Source organism: Sarcophilus harrisii, chromosome 6, assembly GCF_902635505.1.
Source record: "Sarcophilus harrisii chromosome 6, mSarHar1.11, whole genome shotgun sequence".
In the NCBI taxonomy this organism is placed as follows: domain Eukaryota; kingdom Metazoa; phylum Chordata; class Mammalia; order Dasyuromorphia; family Dasyuridae; genus Sarcophilus; species Sarcophilus harrisii.
Genome location: NC_045431.1, coordinates 239,259,876 through 239,282,073, shown reverse-complemented (window position 1 = coordinate 239,282,073; position 22,198 = coordinate 239,259,876). Strand labels below are relative to the sequence as shown.

General features: G+C 44.9%; 2 protein-coding genes across 2 annotated transcripts; both read right to left on the bottom strand.

Moving 5' to 3' along the window:
• Positions 1-2,434: 2,434 nt before the first annotated feature.
• Positions 2,435-3,875, bottom strand: LOC100919548 (mas-related G-protein coupled receptor member D). The gene has a single exon (XM_003774576.3). The coding sequence runs from the start codon at positions 3,827-3,829 to the stop codon at positions 2,834-2,836; it is 996 nt and encodes a 331-aa protein (XP_003774624.3). The 5' UTR covers positions 3,830-3,875; the 3' UTR covers positions 2,435-2,833.
• Positions 3,876-15,423: 11,548 nt separating this feature from the next.
• Positions 15,424-22,198, bottom strand: MRGPRF (MAS related GPR family member F). Its single transcript, XM_003774345.3, has 2 exons — positions 21,957-22,198; positions 15,424-18,599 (listed from the first exon to the last, which is right to left on the bottom strand). Exons 1-2 carry the CDS (start codon positions 22,002-22,004, stop codon positions 17,622-17,624), a joined length of 1,026 nt encoding a protein of 341 aa, XP_003774393.1. The 5' UTR covers positions 22,005-22,198; the 3' UTR covers positions 15,424-17,621.

The window sequence follows — 22,198 nt, the reverse complement described above, 5'->3', positions numbered from 1 at the left end:
ATGTGGCCCAGGAAGAGCTAGCCCAGAAACGGGAAGAACGAAACTGTGAAACAGGCCAGAAAATCGGGGGCATCCAAGGGCGGCGAGAACCTTTGTTCACAGCGAGCGGCTTTTTGTCAGGGTCTCTATCCCCAGTTATTGGTAATAGTGTGTGTGTGTGTGTGTGTGTGTGTGTGTGTGTGTGTGTGTGAGTATGAGTGTGTGAGTGTGTGTGTGTGAGTGTGTGAGTGTATGTGTTACGTTGGAAAGGGGTCCTCCTGGTCCCAGTGAGCTACACCCTGCCGTGCACTCACAGCTCTGGTCCTGGATCTGGGCTTTTTCCCTAAATGTTTGTTGACTGATTCATCCTTGGAGAAGGGAGAGGGAGGTCCCGTGGAACATTGTGTCCTGCTCTTGGTAAGGGAGGGCGTTCCTCTTGGGAGATTGCCCTCCCTCTGCCCTCCCTCTGCCCTGCCTCCCTGCTGCCTGCACGGGCTCTGCCAGTCTTCCCAGGAGGCATCCTCTGGGGCTTTGTCCCAGCCAGAGAACAGGACGGATTCTATGCGGTGTGGGAGCCCCTGGACTTTGAGGGCCCTGCCCCAGATGAGGCACAGGGGGCCCGAGGGATGCTCAGAGGCTCCTGGGGCTGAGCTGAGTCACCCTGGATTCACCAGTCTTGGGAGCGAGGCCTGGGAAATCCACACCCCCAGGAGAAGTCCACTATGCAACGGGAATGCCCTACAACCCTCTTCTTTCCCCCCTCCCTCCTCCTTCCTCCCATCCTCCCTCTCTCCCTCCCTCTCTCCCTCCTTCCTTCCCTCCCTCCCTGCCTCTCTCCTTCCTTCCTTCCTTCCTTCCTTCCTTCCTTCCTTCCTTCCTTCCTTCCTTCCTTCCTTCCTTCCTTCCTTCCTTCCTTCCTCCCTCCCTCCTTTCCTCCCTTCCTCTCTTTCTTCCTCTCTTTCTTTCTAGGACAAGAGATGTAGGGGTCACTCCTGGGGACCTTGCCTAGAATGCTGGGAGTTCTGTCCCTCAGCATAGCCACCAGAGTCCAAAATCCTTTCCATACATGATCTGAGAGCCTAGTGGAGGGAAAATTCTCACTATCAGGGGATTTCTCTTCCTCATTTATGTTGAATTCAGAGGGCAGGGATTCAGTAGAATCACTTTTATCCTGCTGGTACGATGAACCGATATCGGAGATAAAGACCAAAGTTGTGGATGATCTGGTAGTGAAAAGATGGGGGGGAATCATAGCAATAGCAGCTAAGATTTATATAAATAGTATTTTTATGTATGAGGCATTGTGCCAAGTACTTAACAATTGTTATTTCCTCCTCACAACACCCCTGGGAGGTGGGTGTTATTATAAGCCCCATTTTCCAGATAAGGAAACTGAGGTAGACAGAGGTTAAGGATCACACAGCCAGTGAATGTCTAGGTCAGATTTGAACTTGGCTTTTCCTGGCAGTTCTCTATCCCCTGTGCCCCAAGCTACCTCTCATGAGAAAGTTCATGAGGTTGAGCACTCTGGTCTCTCAAAGGACTATGGGATAATGGACTAGAATCAAACCTACGTGCCTTAAATATTGCCAGTTTAGGGGAATAAGATGTTCCAAGCAAAATTAGCTTCTCTGGTCTCCAGCCCTTAGCTTACATATGTCGGTTCAGTCCCTTCCCAACAAGTGCTGATCAAACAAAGGGTCATGGCAGTGACTATTGAGCAAAGCTGTTTATTGCAGTAAATCAGCAGAAGGAACTGGAAAGGTTATTCAGAGAGAATGTGACAGACAAATATGCAAGAGGGAATGAACTCTTCTCCATTATAATCAGCTCGAATCAAGAGAGAGAATCTGAGGTCAACCAAGAGGAGGTTGTCCGAGATCTCCAAGGAGAGGACGAGTCTCCAAGAAAGGCCACATCTCACTTACAGGAAGTTAGGGGTAGCTCTGCAAGAGTAGGTTTTCTCTGTGTCCCAGGCTGATCTTGTCTTCTCCCTAATATCAATTGCCAGTGATTAATCAATTTCCCATATTCTAACCAATGAATATCAATTAACTTTTTTCCATATTCAGTCTTTTCTGGGTGCGGATGGCACTTTCCAACACATCTATTGGAATTGCCTTTAATTGCCCCATTGTTGAAAAGAGCCAAGTCCATCACAGTTGATCGTCACATGATCTCCTTACTGTGTACAATGTTCTCTTGGTTCTGCTCCCTTCGCTCAGCATCAGTTCCTGTCAGTCTCTCCAGGCTTTTCTGAGATCATCCTCCTGATCGTTTCTTACAGAACAATAATATTCCATAACATTCATCCAGCCTTTCTCTAGCTGATGGGCAGCCCCTCACTTTCCAGTTCCTTCTGCTACAAACATGTTTGCACATGAGGGTCCTTTCCCCCTTTTCTGATCTTTTGGGGTACAGACCCAGTAGAGCTGCTGCTGGATCAGCTTTATAGCCCTTTGGGCATAGTTACAAATTGCTCTCCAGAATCAGTTAGCTTTTTACTATTTACTGAGAACATATAGCAATAAACAGAAGTACAAATATTCCCCTGCAGCACCCCAGGATGCACCGTCCCCTATACCCCTTCAGTCAAAGTGTTCTCAGAATTAAAGGTACAAATTAGTGCTATATCCCCCGGCCCCAAATAAATTCACTTCTGAAATGCAGCAGTGTGGCTTGTGGATGCCTTGCTTCATTGTAGGATTAAGTATCTTGGTATCAGGGCACTGCGCCGTTGTCAAGGTGCCAGTCACTCCTTTGGTAGCTCGGTACTTCTGGCAACTGGGAAAACCCAGATGGAGAGTGGGGAGGGTAGATCCCCGTGGGATGGAGTGGGCACAGGCTGGGCCCATCAGACGGGCTGGGGGTCTCTATATCTGGCAGTTACCCCCGGGAGCTTCTCCTTTGTGTCCAGATCTTCATCCTGAGCCCCGTGACGGTCAGACCTCAGCTCCACCATTTCTGTGGGGGATGTCTCTTCATCTCCCAGAGCCCTCACTAGCCTGACCCTGAGGGGCTCCTGGACCCTTTTGTCCCTCTGATTCCCAACCGTGAAGTAAATGATGGGGTTGGCTGTGCTGTTCACACAAGAGAATATTTTAGCCACATCATAGAAAATCATTTTTGGTCTTTCACTTATTTTGAGCCAATAAAGAATAAACCAGTAGACTGCAAGGGGGAGGGCACAGATGAGGAACACTAGGATAGTGGCCAGGATGGTAGTGTAGAGCCTTGCCGGCTGGCGTTTTAGGGAGACCCTCCGGACTTTGATGAACAGGATCAAACCGGAGACACACATGATTGGGGCGAAGACCCCAAAAACCAAAACCACAAAAAACAAGTCTACTTTTTGACACGAATTCTTAGTTTCCTTTTGTATAACACAGAAACAGACAGCTACCAGATTCTCCAGGATGGCCACAAGCCACAGTACTGCACACACCAGGAGAGACAGATGCTGGGGGCGGTGACATCGGTACCAGATGGGGAAGAGGACAGAGAGACAGCGCTGAGTGCTGATGGTGGCCAGCAGGCTCAGCCCCAGGGTATATGCAAGGTACCTTATTCTTTTAAAGGCCTCAGAAACGGTCTGGGACCAGAGACCAAACTCAGGCCTGTTAAAAACATGCGAGAGAGCCATGCAGAGGAGGAAGAGGAAGTCAGCGATGGCCAGGTTAAAAATGTAGATAGAATAGGGGCTCTTCTTTACACCGAACCTGAGAAACCAGATGATGGTCCCATTCCCTGCCAGGCCACACAGGCACAGCAACACTATGATGGTGACTATTCCCAGAGGGGTCACATTCTCTCCCTCAGTGGAGTTGGTGGTGGCTGCTGTTGTCATCATCGTTGCTGCCTTGGGAGGCTGGACCGTGAGACCGAGGTGCGAGATCCCTGCTAATGAAAAATAAAAATAAATGTCTTAGGAGACTGGACAAGGCAATGAGCCCTAAAAAGCCCTTTCAAGGGGGAAAGATACTTTTTTAAAAAATCACAATTTCAAAAAAATTTATTTTCAGTTCTAAGTTCTCTCCTTTTCTCTTTCTCATCCACTGAAAAAGCAAGGGAAAAACCCCATTACAAATATGTGTAATCATAGACAAATTCTTGTATTAGTTGGACACAAATAAGGAAAAATAAAGAAAAAAAGAGGAAGGAAGGAAGAAAAATAGGAAGGGAAGAAGGAAGGAAGGAAGGAAGGAAGGAAGGAAGGAAGGAAGAAAGAAAGAAAGAAAGAAAGAAAGAAAGAAAGAAAGAAAGAAAGAAAGAAAGAAGAAAATGTGCTTTAATCTGTTCTCTAGGTTCAAAAATTCTCTATTGGAAGGTAGGTAGATGGCATGTTCCAGCAGGAGTCGTGGTCAATCAGAAGAGCCAAGTCTTTCACAGCAGATCATCGTTAACAATATTGCTGTTATTGTGTATAATGTTCTCCTAGTTCTAGTCATGCATCAGCTCATCCAAGTCTTCCCAAGTTTATTTTTTCTCTGAAACCGTTTTCCTACTGAGTGGATGCCCATCAGCTGGGGAGTAGCTGAATAAGATATAGCATATAAAGGTTATGGAATATTATTGTTCTATAAGAAACAACCAGCAAGAGGATTTCAGAGAGGCCTGGAGAAATTCACATGAACTGATGCTGAAGAAAGTGAACATTATACACGACAACAAGATTATATGATGATCAATTCTGATGGACGTGGCTCTCTTCAACAATGAGATGATGCAGCCCAGTTGCAATGATCTTGTGATGAAGAGAGCCATCTGCACCCAGAGAGAGCTGTGGAAACTGAGTGTGGAGCACAACATAGCATTCTCACTCATTTTAGTGTTGTTTGCTTGCATTTTGTTTTCTTTCTCATTTTTTTTTCTTTTTGATTTGATTTTTCTTTTGCAGCACAATAATTGTGGAAATATGTATAGAAGAATTGCACATGATTAATATATATTGGATTACTTGCCATCTAGGGGAGGGAGTGGGAGGAGGAAGGGAAAAAATTTGGAATGTTTTGCAAGGGTGAATGTTGAAAATTATCCATGCATGTGTTTTGAAAATAAAAACTTTCATTAAAAAAAGAAAAAAAAATAAGCCATCTTCCTCATTATCTCTTAAAACACAATAATCTTACATCCCAATCATAGATCATAAATTGTTCAGCCATTCCCAATTGATATACATCCCATCAATGTCCAGTTCTTTGTCATCACAAAAAGAGCTGTTATAAATATATATATATATATATATATATATATATATATATATATATATATCTTTTTTCTTTGATCTCTAGAGTTTAGAGTAGTAATATTGCTGAATAAAGTAGTAATATTGTTGAATAAAAGGATGTGAACAGTTTTATAGCCCTCTGGTATAGTTCCAAATTATTCTCCAGAATGGTTGGACCAGCTTACAATTCTACCAACAGTACTGTAGTGTCCCTATTTTTCCGTATCCTCACCAGCATTTGTCATTTTTTCCCCTCTGTCATCTTTGTTGATCTAGTGGGTGTGAAGTTATTTTAATTTGATTGTTTAAAACTCAGCTATTTTAATTTATATTTCTCCAACTATCAATAACTTAGAGTATTTTTATAAGGTTATTGGCGGCTTAGATTTCTTTCTCTGAAAACTGTTTTTATCCTTTGATCATTTATCAGTTGGGGAAATGGCAAATGTGATCTTGCTCTAATGATTTTCCTTCTCCCAATTTCCTGTTTTTCTTCTAGTTTTAGCTGCAGTAGTTTTGTTTGTATAAGAACCTTAAAATTTAAACATTTTATTTCTTGTGAACCTCTCTTTCTCTTATTTGGTTATAAATTCTTTACCTGTTTATAGATTTGACAGGTCATTTCTTCTAAGCCCTACTAATTTCCTTATGAAGTCACCGTTTATGTTTAAATCAGCTACCCATTTTGACCTTATTGTCATATGTGATGTGAGGTATTATTGGACTATAATTAGTCTCTGCCAGACTATTTTCTGTTTTTTTTCCCAACATTTTTGTCAAGTAGTGAGTTCTTGTCTCAAAAGCTAGCTGTCAAACAGTAGATTACTATGATCATTTACTACTGTATATTATGTAACTAATCTTTTCCACTGATCCACCAGTTTCTTTCTTAACCAGTACCATATTGTTTTGGTAATTACTGTTTTGTAATGTTTTTCATGAATTCCCTTGATATTCTTGAACTTTGTTCTTCCAGATGAATTTTATTATTTTTTAACTCTATATGTACATACATATATATATTTATAGTAATTTGGCACTGAATAAACAAATTTTGAGCCATTATATTGGCTCAGCCTACTTATGAGAAATTGATATTTTTTCTAGTTATTTAGACCTGACTTTATTTATGTGAAGTGTTTTGTAATTATATATATATATATATTAATAATTGTGTAAATTATATATATATATATGTGCATGCATATATATATATATATAATTTACACAATTATTAATATATATATGTCCCTAGGTTTGTCTTGCAGGTAGATTCTGAAATATGTTATATTGTCTGCAATTATTGTTATGCCTCAGTTCTCTTTAACTGTTCTGACTCATTTTCCCTGAACTAGTTTCCTTTGGCTCAGTTTCCTTAACTGTTCTGTCAAATCCCCTTAGTCGTAAAAACCCACTTTGGTCCATTAAGATTGGGAACCGTTTATTCTAAGGTTATAAACTGCTAGCAAGATAAACGAGAGCAGACTGCCTGACCCTTCCCTGTCCTCAAGAATTTACAAGATCCCTCTAAAATATTCCAAGATACCTCCCTGACATCTTTATCTCTGGGTATTCAGACATCCTGTCTCTGGGCTTTTAGGAGTTATGGTCTCCCCCCAACCTGACAGAAGCCCCCCCATCCTCTTGGTTTTTTGTTTCTAAAGAGTATTTAAGGAATTAGGCAGCTCCTATTCATTGCTGGATTCTTTGAAATGACAGCCCTGGGACCAACATGGTTTCCTTGGTCCCAGTATATCTTTATCTCTATCTGACTGGATAATTTGAGACGAGAGTCCTGTCCAGTCAATTATATTCTCCAATTAATAAAATCTTGAGAACTCTCTAATCTCTCTCATGCCTCAGTTTCTCCGACATTACATTATTTTAAATGGAATTTCTCTTTCTAGCTCTTCCTTCTGGGTTTTGTTACTGAGGACTTCTATGGGTATAGTTAATATCTTGCAATTTTGCTGAAGTTGTTAAGTATTTCAATTAATTTTTCAGTTGATTCTTTAGGATTCTCTAGATAAACTATCATTTCATCTACAGAAGTAATAATTTTGTTTCTTTATTGCCTTTGCTTATTTCTTCCATTTCTTTTTGCTATTGTTAGCATTTCTAATACAATATTGAATAATAGTGGTCATAATGGACGTCCTTCTTGTTTCCCTCTGATTTTATTAAAGACTTCTAGTTTATCCTTATTACAAGTAACACTTGGACTTAGATTTAGATAGCTACAATATGGGGACCTGCATGGTGCCATGGTGCACAAAGTGCCAGGTCTGGAGCCAAGAAGACTCATCTCCTTGAGTTCAAATCCAACTGTAGACACTTATTAGCTGTGAGAAGCTGGGTAAGTCACTTATTCTTGTTTTCCTCTGTTCCTCATTTATAAAATGAGTTGGAGAAGGAAATGGCAAACCACTCCATTATCTCTGCTAAGAACAATAAAGCATTTCATTTTAAATTAAGCTCCATTTATTCTGCTTTCATTTTACTTTTTATTTAAAAAGAAAATGTATTATATTTATTCAAAAGCTTTTCCTGCATCTATTGAAATAATCATAGCTTTTGGTGTTTTGTTATTTTGTTATTAATGTGGCTTATGTTTTGTGGCCTAGTATTGAACCAGCTCTGCATCCCTTGTATAAACCCAGGCTGGCCAAAGTGTGTGATCTTGTGATATATTGGTGCAATCTCCTTGCTAGTATTTTATTTAATTTTGGGGCATCAACATTGATTAATTTTTAAATTCAATTAATTTATTAATTAATTTCTATTATCAAGACCACATTTGTATCATAGAAGGAGTTTGAATATCTGCCTATTTTTTCAAACCAGTTTATGTTGTATTAGAATCAATTGTTCTTTAAGTTTGGTAAAATCATCTGGGCTTGGGAGTTTTTCTTTGGGAATTCATTAATGGCATGCTTAATGTATTTTTCTACTTAAGATAATTTAAGTATTTAATTTCCCATCCTGTTGATATTTTTATAAATTGATATTTTTGTAAATGGATATTTTTGTAAATATTCACCCATTTTTTTCATTTAGATCATCAGTTTTATTGGCATGTAGTTGGGCAAAATAGCTTCTAATAATGTTTTTATTTCCCCTTTATTGATTGTGAATTCATCTTTTTCTTGTTGTCGTTTGTTTTGTTTTTGAGACCAGTAACTTGAGGCAAATAGCCTTTCGGTTTTATCATTTTTTTTCAAGCCAGTACCTATTTTTATTTATATGATCAATGGGTTTTTACTTTTAATTTTAATTAACCTTTCTTTTCTTTCAGAATCTCTGTTAGTGTTTAGTTGGGAGATTTTAATTTATTGGTTTTCCAGTTTTTTAACTGCATGTCCAGTTTGTGGATCTGCTTTTTTGGTCTTTTATTGCTGGAAGCTTTTAGAGATGTACATATTTTCCTAGACTGCCTCCCACCAATTTTGTACGGTCTCGTCATTAATTTTGAACAGATTATTTCTTTACCCATCCATTCTTTAGGGTTATTATTTCATTTACAATTAATTTCAATTTTGCTTCCAAGCTTTATTGACTATAACTCTTATTTCATTATGGTCCAAAAAAAGAAATATTGAATTACTATTTCTGTCTTTCTGCTGTGTGACTCTGGATGAGAGGGTCTTTCGGAGCCTCAGTTTCCTTATGTGTAAAATGGGGATGATGATGTTGACTGTCAAAAAACATTCAAGCAACTATTATGTGCCAGAATCTTAGCTAAGTACTGAGGATACAAAAAAAGTAAAAGAATTTGCCCTTCGGGGAGATAACAAGGGAACAACTATGGATAGATAAGTTTGATATAGAATAATTAGCAAATATTCTGCAGAAGGAAGGCACTCACCTCAAGTAGGATTGATAAAAACTTCTTTGAGAACATGAGATTTTGGGTAATTTGTTAAATGACTCCGGAATTAGCTTGCTGGTTGATCTGCCTCTAGCATCTCCCCACTCCCTCCCACTCTCAGTTTAGCTATTAAAGTCATCTTCAATGTCGCTCCCCTACTCAATAACTTCCCATGGCTCCCTATCCCCTCCAGAACCGAATCTCAAACCCTCATAACCTGACCTGCCTCCTCACCCTCCCATTTTTCCAGTTTTCTTCCACCTCACACCCACCCACCCACTCTTCAGTATTCTGTCCTGAGCTCTCTCCCCCAAGCCTCTGAATTGCTCTTCCTTCTCCTCCTCCTCTTCATTTCCTGGCTTCCCCCAACTTCCTCCAAGTCCCTGCTAAAATCCCAGCAGAAACTGTCAAAGAAACCTTGCATTGTTATCTCCAGGGCTTAGGACAATACTTGGCACGCAGTGTGTGTTTGATAAAAGTTTCCTGGCTGAACCCTGGAGGTGGAGCTGGGGACCGAGACTATTCCAGACATGGGGAACCAACAATAAAGATGCTTGAGTCTGGAGATGGAGCAATAACATGACCAGTGTAGCTGGGTCACAAAGTATAGGCGGGCCAGGGGGGCATAAAACACTAAAGAACTAGAAAGAGTTTATGAGACCTTTGGATGTGAATAGATGAAGACCTGTTTTATAGAGAGAAATTGTCTATTTATAGAGAGAAGAGCCTCAGGGAAAAGGAGCTTGGACTATAGACAATTTTTAAAATGTCTTCTTCCTCTAATATGACCTTGGAAAAAGGTCTTCATCCATTTTAAATAAAGGACAAATCGCTCTTTTATTTGCTTAACTGGGCTCCCAGTCACCCTTCTCCCCCACCCCCAAGAGGCTTTGGTCACTGTCAGGTTTAGACACTCTTGATTTGTGGGTTGTTGAGGGACAGGCAGCCCCTTGGGCAGGGCTGGAGAGTGGTGATGTCCCATTCTCTGGGATATCTCTCTCCATGCAGGGGGATTTCTCTAAACTAACTTCCCACCTGAGACTATTCATTTACTCAAAATCCATTTTAGTTTCTTTTGATGAGATTAAAATTCAGCATCTGAAATCGGTTCTGACTTCAGCCCAGATTTGGTCCATTTCTTGTAGTGTGGCAAAACAACAAATATTTATTAATCAGTAGCTCCCCATTGCCTCAGTTTACCTTTTTTCTAAATGGGAAGGAGGATTGTGCACATTTCTTCTCACCAACTCACCTAGGTCTGTCAGCTGGGAGAATTCATGAGCTTTATTTAAAAAGTTCTCACCCTCCTTAGGGACACACTAATTAGATTGCTTGGTTCACCCCCTAGGGATTCAATATCCAACTCAATTCCCTTACTCCCCAAGCATTTGGCTGGGGATGGTTTTCCCCAGGACACATTCGCCAGCTTCCCCAAGGGCCCTTCACATAGTGTATCTGACAAATGGAATACACCTTCGGGCAAGTTTCAGTTCAACTCATGGATCATCAGTGTCAGAAGGGTCTTCAGAGATAGCTAGTCCCATCTCCTCAGAGAGCTAGTCCCATCTCCTCAGAGAGCTAGTCCCATCTCTTCAGAGATAACTAGTCCCATCTCCTCAGAGAGCTAGTCCCGTCTCTTCAGAGATAGCTAGTCCCATCTCTGAAGAACTCCACATGTTACTTGTGAATACATCCAACCATTCTGGAGAGCAATTGGGAACTATGCTCAAAAAGTTATCAAACTGTGAATACCCTTTGATCCAGCAGTGTTTCTACTGGGCTTATATCCCAAAGAGATCATAAAGAAGGGAAAGGGACCTGTATGTGCACGAATGTTTGTGGCAGCCCTGTTTGTAGTGGCTAGAAACTGGAAACTGAGTGGATGCCCATCAACTGGAGAATGGCTGAATAAATTGTGATATATGAATGTTATGGAATATTATTGTTTGGTAAGAAACAACCAACAGGATGATTTCAGAAAGGCCTGGAGAGACTTACATGAACTGATACCGAGTGAAACGAGCAGGGCCAGGAGATCATTATATACTTCAACAACAATACTATATGATGACCAGTTCTGATGGACCAGGCCATCCTCAGCAATGAGATGAACCAAATCCGTTCCAATGGAGCAGTAAAGAACTGAACCAGCTACGCCCAGAGAAAGAACTCTGGGAGATGACTAAGAACCAATACATTGAATTCCCAATCCCTATATTTTTGCCTGCCTGCATTTTGGATTTCCTTCACAGGCTAATTGTACAATATTTCAGAGTCCAATTCTTTTTGTACAGCAAAATAATGGTTTGATCTTGTATACTTATTGTGTATCTAATTTATATATTAATTTATTTAACATGTACTGGTCATCCTGCCATCTGGGGGAGGGGATGAGGGTAAGGAGGAGAAAAATTGGAACAAGAGGTTTGGCAATTGTCAATGCTGTAAAGTTACCCATATCTATAACCTGTAAATAAAAGGCTATTTAAAAAAAAAAGAACTCCACATCGACCCAGGGCTGTCAAACTCTCAGAAGGAGCCCCTTTACATGGTCCATAAGGGACCCTGTGGCCCCCGGATTGACTGAGAAAACCACATATTAATATCATCCAAAATGTAATTTTTTATCTCATTAAATATTTCCCTGTTACATTTTAATCTACTTCCCTGTGTTTTCCGCTGTCGCCTTTTTCGATACCATCAGTGAGGGGAAACACTGAATCTGCAAAGCTTTCTGGAGCTGGGAAACTCCTAAGACAAATCAGCCGCAGGGACATAAGGAGACAGAGGAGAAAAGCCAAAGCTATTGGAAGTTATCCTCTCACCTGAACTTTCCCTGGTCCTTATTGGAGTTGAGAAGAAGAGCTTCCTTGGGGGCCTGGAGATCCTCGGGGGGTCTTCACCTTCTGCGTCCTGGAGATGACCGATACCCCAGTCTGGCCAGCGAGGGATGGTCCATCCCTCATCAGTCCAGCAGCCTCTGAAGCCCGGCCCCCGTTCAGCCTGGGAGGGGAGGCCCTTCAACCCAGGGCAGAGACCTCATTTACCTTTCTTTGTCCAGAATGTATTACTGTGAGAGGCACAGAGTGAGCGTGGATGTTGATTGACTGAGTGATTGATTCTGTAAACTAGGAAACGGGCTTTACTTTCCAGGGTGGGGAAAAATGAATTAAATGGACAATGTAATGGAGTCATCCAGAAAGTCCATCCCAGAGGAGGAGGAGGGGGAGAAGCCTTCTGCATTAGGCTTTGGGTGATTACAGGAAACCAGCGAGTCAAGTGTGCCCTAATGGATCAGGCTCAGTCCTCCCGCCTCCCCCCGCTCCCTGCCCTCCAGAAGCCAAATGGACAAAGGGGAGCTTTCCTAGCTGGTTGGGAAGCAGGAAAGAGGGCAACGGCTTCTCCTACCCTTTGCTCCTGAGGCCCCGGCTGGAAGGGCCCTTTCCTGAGCACTCAGAAAGCATTAGAGCATTAGCCCAATGGGTGGGGCCCAGAGAGGGGGTGATGAGCACAGGTGGTGGAGGAGGAGAGAGCCCGTTCCTGTAAAGCTGAAAGATGTAAGGGGTGCGATTTCAGTGACTTAGAAACACTTCCTCCCAAGGCCGGGCACAATGCTTGGCACATAGAGCTGAATAAATGTTCATTCATTCATTCATTCATTCATGCAGCCTTAGTAACTGCAATCTCCCAGAACCTGACGGCAAACTCTCTGGCTTAGGTTTTTCTTATATTGCAACACCAGTTATCATTAATTTTCCCCAAACAACACAGGGCATATTCATGACTTTCCCTAGGGCTGCTGTCCCTTAAGCTGGACATTCCCTCTGCTCTCTGGGTCTCCTTTCCCAGGCTGTGTCCAGTATCTGGGAGATCCTTCTCTTTTTGTCTCTTGAAATCTCTGGCTTTCTCCTTAATCACATAATTTTTGCCTGATTTTTCTTCCTGTGATCTTCTCTTGAGTTATCTGACACTTGTATCCCCTAGAAAGAATCTCCTCCTGGGCAGACCCTTCCTTTTGTCTAGATTCCCCATCCTCAGTGCTTGGCACATAGTAGGCTCTCAACAAATCATCCATGAATGAATCAAGTCTAGTTGAAAGGCATAGACTCTTACTAACTGGAAGCTCCTTGTGGACAAGGAGGGTCTGATTCTTTTTTGTTTGTTTCCCGTTTATTTATTTCTAATACACATGGCCTTATGAATCATAGTGGGAAAGAAAATCAGAACAAAAGGGAAAAATCATGGGAGAGGAAAAAAAAAAACCAGAAAAAAAGAGGAGAACAGAGCATGTGTTGATCTACATTTAATCTCCATAGTTCTTTTTCTGACTACAGATGGCATTTTCTATCCAGTCTACTGGGATTGCCTTGGAGGAGGGTCTAAGCATTTTCTCTAGCCTTCGTCTTCCATGCCTGGAATGCTCTCCCTTCCTCCCCCTCCTCCTCCTTCCTTTTCCTCCTCTTCCTTCTTTTTCTTCTCCTCCTCCTCCTCCTTCCAGTCCCTCCTACAAAACACCTTCTCCCATGACTCTCAAAGCCAGTACCTTCCCTCTGCCGATCATTTCCACTTTATTCTGTCTATAGCTTATTCTGTACAGTTGTTTACATATGGCGTGTCCTAATGTTTGAGAACCTTGAGACCCAGTACGCTAGATCATGCTTGAGTTTTGTGTGTATAGTAATTCATAAATCATCATTGGAGGTAGCCCGAGGTCTTATACAGTCAACAAACATTTATTAAGTCCTGACTAACAAGCCGTTAGTCTGTACCTAAGGAATCCTGTGCAGGAGCTTACTGACTTCGTCAAAAATGAGATATTATCTGTGCTTTGTTGCATTTTTCTTTATTTCATTAAATATTTCCCAACTGCATTTTAATCTGGTTCTTTCCCACTGCGGTGTTGAGGGCCCTAGGCACCGGTGGGCTGTGGTCGGGAACTCTGAGGTCCTAGAATGCATCAGAAGGCAGATTCAAACTGGCTCTTTCTGGCTTTGAGTCCAGCTATCTTGGCCATCAGGCTGCCCCTTACCAACCTAGAAGCATTATATCAGTGTCATATATTATCATTTCCCCCACAGCTTTAAGCTCCGAACAAGGACGTATCCATGGAATTAAGGAGAAAATTGAGGGATGTGAGTGATGTTGTGGAACTCTCAAGATGTGGTGTCTGGTTGGCTGTTGTTGGAGGACCAGTGACATCATGAGACTGACGACTTTTGTTTCAGGCTTTTGGGGCTGAAGATCGTGATTCTTGGTGTTCTCTTGATGGCTTTTTTCCCCTTAAAAAGTGTAAAGTCCTCCCACGGAGTTTGGGTGTCTAATTGGATCCATTTGGTCAGGATAGATGGCCGAACTGTTTTGAGAGGACTTTTTTGTATGGGTGTGTGGGTTAGACTTCCAGATAAACAGATAATGACCCCACTTCCATCATTTTGTTCTCATCTCATCCCGACTCTTAGTTACAAATCTAGAAACAAGTCATTCTCTCACCTGCACCTTCTTTGTTTTGTGATGGTTAAAAAGTCTGAGAGACTGCCCAGGCAAATTTTTAATTATCTTGGCCCCAAATCCATCCCCTCAGGCCAAACTGGCCAGGAAGTCAGTCAGGGCAGCAGCTTCTCAAACGATGTAGATTCCCCTCCTGGGAATGGATGGGAATCTCCTCTGGCTTGAGTTCTGGCCTTTCAGGCATAGCCTGGAACCCGGGTGGATGCCAGGAGAGGAAAATCCCTGATTTGGGGGATTTCCCATCCTCCTTCCTCTGAGTAATATTTGTAAAATGAGCTCTTAACTGGGAGCCTGGTAGATAGTAGATGCTTAATACATGCTTCCTTCCTTCCCTAGCTTTCCCCACCTCTTTCCCCCAATTCCTATCTATGTAGGGGGGATTTCAATGAGATCCTGGTTAATAGGACTCCCATTGAATCACCAATAGAAGCTGGGTGTGGCCCAAGTCAAAATGAGACCTGGTGAAGACTTTAGCATCCAGGGCCATCTCTATCTGGCCACTGGACCCAGATGGCTCAGGAGCGAAAAGTGAGGCAGGCAGCCTTGCACAGACTTTCTCCCTTAAATCTAGTTCACTTGCATGTCATGGTGTCATCTTTCTGATATCCTGATCTTCAAGAACGAAGGGCAAACAAATACCTCTAGTAGAGATGCCCCACTGGGGACCCATCTGGTTGGAAAACCCTTTCTTTCCTTTCTTTCTTTCCTTTTTTCTTTTCCTCCCTCCCTCCCTCCCTTCCTTCCTCTCTTCCTTTCCTTCCTCCCTTTCTTTCCTCCCTCCCTCCCTCTCTCCTTCCTTTCCTTCCTTCCTTCCTTCCTTCCTTCCTTCCTTCCTTCCTTTCTTCCTTCTTTCTTTCCTTCCTTCCTCCCTTTCTTCCTTTTCTTTCTTTCTGAATATCACTGCCCAGAGTAGTGAGAAGAACCTTGCACTAGGGTCAGGAATGCTAGACTTTAATCATGCTTCTCTCAATAACCACCTGTGGGCTTGGGCTCCAGTGTCCCTGCTTGCACTATGTGGACAAGATGATCTCCAGGTTTCTCCCTCTGAGTCTGTGGTCCTTGTGGGGAGCTCAGCACACTGGGACACCCAAATGTAGGAGGCTGAGCTTATTTTGACTTCAGGGACAGAAGGCGAAGCATTGACCCTCCCCGAGCAGAAGGCAGGAGCCGCCGGCTGTGGACAGGGCTAAGCAATGTCAGACGTGACCAGTGTTTGTCCGGCTGAACCATACTTTATTACAAAAAGAATGTGGGCACATGGGTCATTTTGGAATTGACAACATTGTAAAATAATCAATACAACTTCAAAAAAAACCCCAAGTGGATACTGGGAAAAGGCAAGAGTTCTCAGAGCTGCAATTTGTGACCGCAGAGAGCTGTAATCTGCCCTCGGGGAGCAGAGAGGCCTTGAAAACACTTAGGAGAGCCTTTCCGCTGTGAGCCTGTCATGCCCACGATGGGCAGAGATGGAGAAGTTGCCTTGGCCTGTCGGGAAGAGTAGAAAGTGGAGTGATGTGTCCCCGGCCCTGTGCCCAGGCTAGGGGACCCCGGCCTGGCTGGCTGATGGGACAGATCTAGACTAGAGTCCACATAAATTTGCTGCAGTTTTCCTGGAGCAGACTGAGGTTGTTCAAATCTCAGGGACACCTCCCTTGGTGGCAGACCCTGTTGGGCGGTTGGACTCGATGGATTGGCGGTTGGACTCGGTGACCTCAAAGGTGTCTTATGCCCTTGATCTTCTGTGATCCTTGGTAGGAGAGCTCCCTGGGGGTGATGTGATAGAGCCTGAAACGCTCCTTCCCCAGAGTCCTCTCTTCTTCACGAATGTCCATGAAAAATCTCTTCTTCGTGTTAAGACGTGGCCAGCTCTGGGATTCACTATTTAAAAACTGCAAATGGACTTGGAGGGACTTGGGAAGAACAACAGCATCAGCTTTAGTCAGTTCTCAATTTTCTCCCTTCATCTCTAAATTAACGATAGTTTATTAAGTTGGGGCTAGTCAGAGGCTGCAGCTGAGTATTGCTGGACAAGGCAGAGGACAATGTGACTGAAGTGGGGAGAGAGAAAGGCTTCATCCTCCTCTGTCAACTATGTTTAGACATTTCCACCATTCTAGGGACCAAGGGGCTAGACAGAAAGGTGGGGCCACTATCTCCAGAGAGCTCCGGTTAAAATGTGTTTTACCTGTTGCTGTGTGAAGGTCAGATCAGTCTCGCTGTCACTTTAGCTGTTCTATGGGACACTGTGGAAGGAAAGGACCAAGGAGGGCAGACCATGGGGCAGCCTCGCTGTCACTTTAGCTGTTCTATGGGGCACCAGGGAGGGCAAGGACCAAGGAGGGCAGACTGAAGCCAGACCATGGGGCTTCCCAGCTGTCACTTAGGCTGTTCTATAAGGCACTATGGAAGGGAACCAAGGAAGGCAGACCATGGGGCAGCCTCACTGTCACTTTAGGCTGTTCTATAAGGCACTATGGAAGGGAAGGATCAAGGAGGGCAGACCGAAGCCAGCCCAGTGGGATTCCAGAGGTGAGTGCTGGGAGGGGGGTTGGGAAGGCAGTGCCATCTTTGGGGAGGTTACCGGGAGACTAGGGGTGGGACACACTTCTCAACTTCACAATGTTGTCAAGGGCTGAGCCCCACTTGAAAGGAGGGGAGAGCTTATGCGAGACCTGAGGATAGCTTGAATCAGTCATTTGAGGAGACAGACACCAGTTGGATGAGACAAGAAGAACCCAAGATCCCTCCTGGGTCTTCTGGAGAGCTGCCTTTCGTTAGTCCCTGTGGCAGTGGAGTGTAAGCTCCCGGAAGGCAGGGACTGCTGGTTTTTGTCTTTGAGTCCCCAGCTTGGAGCACAGAGCCTGGTACTGAGTAGGTGCTGCAGCCACATTCTTGAAGGAAGGGATGGATGGACGGATGTGGATCCCGGAGCCTCCAGCCAGAGGACGGGTGCAAATACAGTGTGACTGGTGCCGGGGGCCCGACTCAGCGCCCACGAGGCCCAGGAAAGTTCTCCGGCTCGGGGCCACCCCCGGCTTCTCAGGATGTGGTCGCCGTGGGCTGCATCTCCATGGTGACCGTGTTAGGGGTGTCCCCGCTCTCCTTAAGCTCGGCTCCATCTCGGAGAGCTCTCTGGAAGACCACGCGGAGGGGCTCCCAGAACCTCTGCTTCTTGTCCCTCCCCACCAGGAAGTAGACCACAGGCTTGGCGCTGCAGTTGACACAGATGAATGTGTCTGTGACGTACTCGGGGAAGGGTGCCGGGATCTCGAAGATCCAGAACAGGAACCAGTCGACGGCCAAGTAGATGGAAGACACGAGAAAGACGGCCACGATGGCCAGGATGACGTTGTTGAGCTTGGAAGAGTGGTGCCGGCGCGGGGCACGGCATTCCACCCTCACCAGGAAGATCAGGCAGGTCAGGACCATCAGTGGCGCAAGGACCAGGAAGAGCAGGATGCCCAGGAAGATGTCCATGTGGGTGCAATCCCCCCATGAGGGCCGGGGGCTGACATAGACGCAGAAGTAGGTGTGGATGGTGGTGATCAGGAAGGCCAGGGCCCAGAGCAGGGCACACGCCAGGGCCGACATGTGCTTGGGCCGCCGGTAACAATACCAGGTGGGGAAGAGCACCGAGAGACAGCGCTCGGTGCTCACGGCCGGCAGCAGGCTCACGCCCGTGAGGAAAGCCGCCAGGCCCAGGATCCTCGACACAAAGCGGATGTAAGTGGGAAAGGCCCCTGGAAAGGCCCCAGCCTGCAGGACGGAGAGCACGGCCTTGCAGAAGAGGTAGCCGATGTCGGCCACGGCCAGGTGGAGGAAGTAGATGGAGAAGGGGTTCCTCTTAATGGAGAAGCCAAAAAACCAGAGCACCACTCCATTGCCCAGCAGCCCACACAGGCAGATGAGCAGGAAAATGTAACTCATGATAACAGGTGGGGGGAAAGCCTCGATCTGCTGCATGGTCAGGAAGCCTCGGCTGTAGAGTTCTGGGGCTTCGTTCACCCCTGAGCACACCTGTGGGCAGAGAAGGACACAGGCATGAGCCCACCTTGGACCCCCCAGCACCTGCAGCTGTCCCCAGTTTGGGTAAACAGAGGCAAAGGGCTCAAGTGGACAAAGGAATCGCCAACTTGCAGAACACAAGCTGCCTAGAACGGTTCCAATGAGCAGTCGCCTGTTTGACTTTATGGAATTTTCTTATGTCGAACCTAAATTTGTGTTATTGTCCCTACCCTCATAGTACATGGTTGGGTGCTGCCTCCACAGGAGAGGCTCAGAAAACAGTTAGATTTTGTTTTGCCGTGAAGCTTTCATGAAGAAGAAGGAGTTATGGGATAGCCCCAGGGGGAAGAGAAGAAGGAAGGAGGGATTACAGGGAGGTAAAGTGAGGCAAAGCAGACACATGAGTTGGGGTAAGAATGACAGGCGAGTACTCATCTCTGAGGGGATCTCACCATCTAGTAAGGAAAACTTGGGTTAAAAGCCCAACTCCCCGGCAATTACTAGCAGGAGAAAGCCACTTAATTTCTTCTTTATCTGTCAAACGGAGATACAACAGCATTGATCTCGCAGAGTTGCTGAGAGATTCAAAGGAGCTGATGTATACTGAGCATGTGGCAAATTTTAAAACACAATAGAAGCATCAGCAATGATGATGGAAGCCAAGACTCGGCTCTTTGGAGGACAAACATGGCCACAACAGCCAGACAGAGGTTCAGCTCCTGCACAAGTAGAGCTTTGCCAACCCCTGAGTTGATCCTGACTGACCTGAGGCGCTGGGCTCTGTTCACCCTAGAATCCAGCTCCATTAAATCTTAATCTTAAAACAGGAACATTTGGGGCTAAAAGCACGTCAGTGAGAGGTAACTAGAGGCTAAAGTCCTAGAGTCAGGAAGACCTGAATTCAAAACCTGCTTCAAATGTTTACTAATTGTGTAACCCTAGGCAAGTAATTTAATTTTCCGTGCCTCAGTTTCCCCATCTGTAAATGAAGGGATCTAGACTTGTTTATCTCTAAGGTCTCATCCTCCACAAAATCTGTAGTTTTCTGTGCAGTTTTACTTCTCAGGCCAAGAACAACATCAAGACCTGGCATTGTAGCATAGGGGGGCCTAGAAGTATGTCCCTGGGTGTGATTGGGAAATATGTCTGAGCAAAGCTATTCCTAGAACAGTGGGTGGCTCAGACCCCCCCCCCATTATCCCCAGGAGACATAATCCACCTGGCAGTCCCGCAGTGAGTCAGTCTGTCCCTTGAGATTTGTGTGGGTTAGTGATGTCCTTAGAAAATGGCAGACCACTCCAGTCTTGCCAAGAAAAACCCGAGTGGGATCAGAGTTGGACATGATGAAATGACTGAACAGCAGCGCAATCTCCTCCCGCCTGTCTTCCCACCATTATTCCTTATCCCTCTGCACCATACCCTCAGAGGACTGCAACCAAAGCGTTCTCTGCATTTAACATCCCATCTCATGTGTCTCCATTCCCAGAACACCCTCCCTCTCAGGGTCCATGCGTTCCTTCAGGGCCCAGCCCAGCTTCTCTTCTCCCACCCCTTTCTCCCAGCCGTCACAACTCAACCCCCCCTTCCTCAAATCTGCCCGCCTTCGCAGGTGTTGTAGCCCTCCCCTCTCCCCAGAGTAAGCGGCTGGAGGCCAGGTTCTGGCTTCATTTTGTGTCTTTGACTCTTCAGTACCTAGGACAGTGCCTGGGAGGTTAGCTTTTTGCAATGCCTTTAGGGAATGGGCTTCCCTCTAAAGATTTAAATCCTCTCTTCTCTGCAACTGAAAGCTTTGGAGGGTTGGATGGGCCACTGAAGATTAAGTGATTTGCCTGTATCATACCCTGAAGTGTGAAAGTCAGGACTGACTACAGGAGTCTATGGGATTCTTGGAAACTCATAGCTCCTTCCTTGGGAAGACTTTTTTTTTTTTTTTTTTAGTGTGGCAATTGGGGGGGGGGGGGGGGGGGGGGGGGGAGAGAGAGAGAGAGAGAGAGAGAGAGAGAGAGAGAGAGAGAGAGAGAGAGAGAGAGAGAAAGAGTGTGTCTCAATCCCTGGGAGGAACTTTCACATAGACCAATTATATGCAAGCTTTTAAAATTCTTTGAAAGCCTCATTTTCTTGGGTTTGTCTCCAAACCCATCCTACTTGCCCTAGTTTCCTCCTCTGTCAAATGAGCTAGAGAAGGAAATAACCTCTCCAGTATTTGCCAAGAAAACCCCAAAGGGGTCACAAAGAATTGGACAAGACTGAAATGACTGAACAACAAATCCACAATGCATGCATACACACAGGCATCCCTAAATACATGCTTGTCAGCCATCCTTCTCAAAGAGGATCCATGATTACTAGGTGCTTATTGAATTAAAATTGAACAATAAACCTAAAATAAAATAGAGGGCTTAGACCAGAGAGTTGCTTAGATCCCTTCCAGTGCTTGTAATTTTAGGATGTAAATCCAAGGGTTGGTAAGGCTGAAAATGAAGAAACTGATGACTCCAGATTACTGGATTTGGAGACCTGAGTGCAAATCCTAACTTTGCTGGTTTTCCTGGTTTTCCCGGTTTTCCCCCTCATTGTGTGAATTCTCCTCCCTCTGGGATTCAGCTTTTCTATAAAACAAGAGGATTGGAATAACCAGTCTCTAAGGTTCGTTTGCAGCTTGAAATGCCCCATCTGAATAAATGGGCTAAAAGGGGAGGTGGTCTTTGGTCACCGTGAGAGGTCATGGCCCAAATGAAGGCAGAAGTACCAGGCAGACAAATTCCCCATCAGTCTGGATGGGGAGATCAGCCTGAGAGCGAGGTTAATGGACGCCTTGGTGCTGAAATAATTGGAATAAAGAACATAGAGTGAGGAGGGATGCAGGTGGGAAGGAGGTTGCAGTTCTTGCCTTGCAGAGAGGGAGTAAATGTCTTGCTCTCAGTGACCTTCCAGCTGGAAGGGAGCCACCACGGAACCAGGACATAGGTTCTGAGAAGGGAGTTGTCAGAGGATCTTTGCTAGCTCTAAAGTGGAAGGGGCTTCAGAGGAGAGAGAGCCAAGTCCTTCACTTTACAAAGGACAAATTGAATCCAGGGCAATGAAATGATGTAGCCTATGTCACCTGGGCAGAGGTGTTAGAATCAGGATCTGACCCACCTCCTCTCACATCAGGCCTCCTCCCCAAGTTCACACAGCATGTCCGAGGCAGCGCCAGGACTAGAACATTAAATGGCCAGAAAGCCAACAATGGGGACCAAGCTGAAGATGGAGATGGAGGGATCCCTTCAATAAGGATTTCCTGCCCCACCTGCCAAGCTGGGCTGGGGACTGAGACCTGGGGATGGTCAGGACAGATGCTCTCCCTGGCAGATGCTTCCCAACACTTGCCTTATTCCTGTTCTGGGCGTGGATATCCCACGAGCAATTTCCCGCCATTTTGGGGGAGCAGATTGGCCAACGGTGGGCAGACTCTTCACGGCTGATCTCTGCAGGTTCTTCTCTCACTCTGGCAACCTGTCAATCACAGAAAGAAACAGCCTTAACTCAACTGGAATTGGAATTTGCGGTGAAATGACTGTCCTCCAATCCACTGCCGTTAGTCCAAAACAACCCAATCCATCCAACAAGCA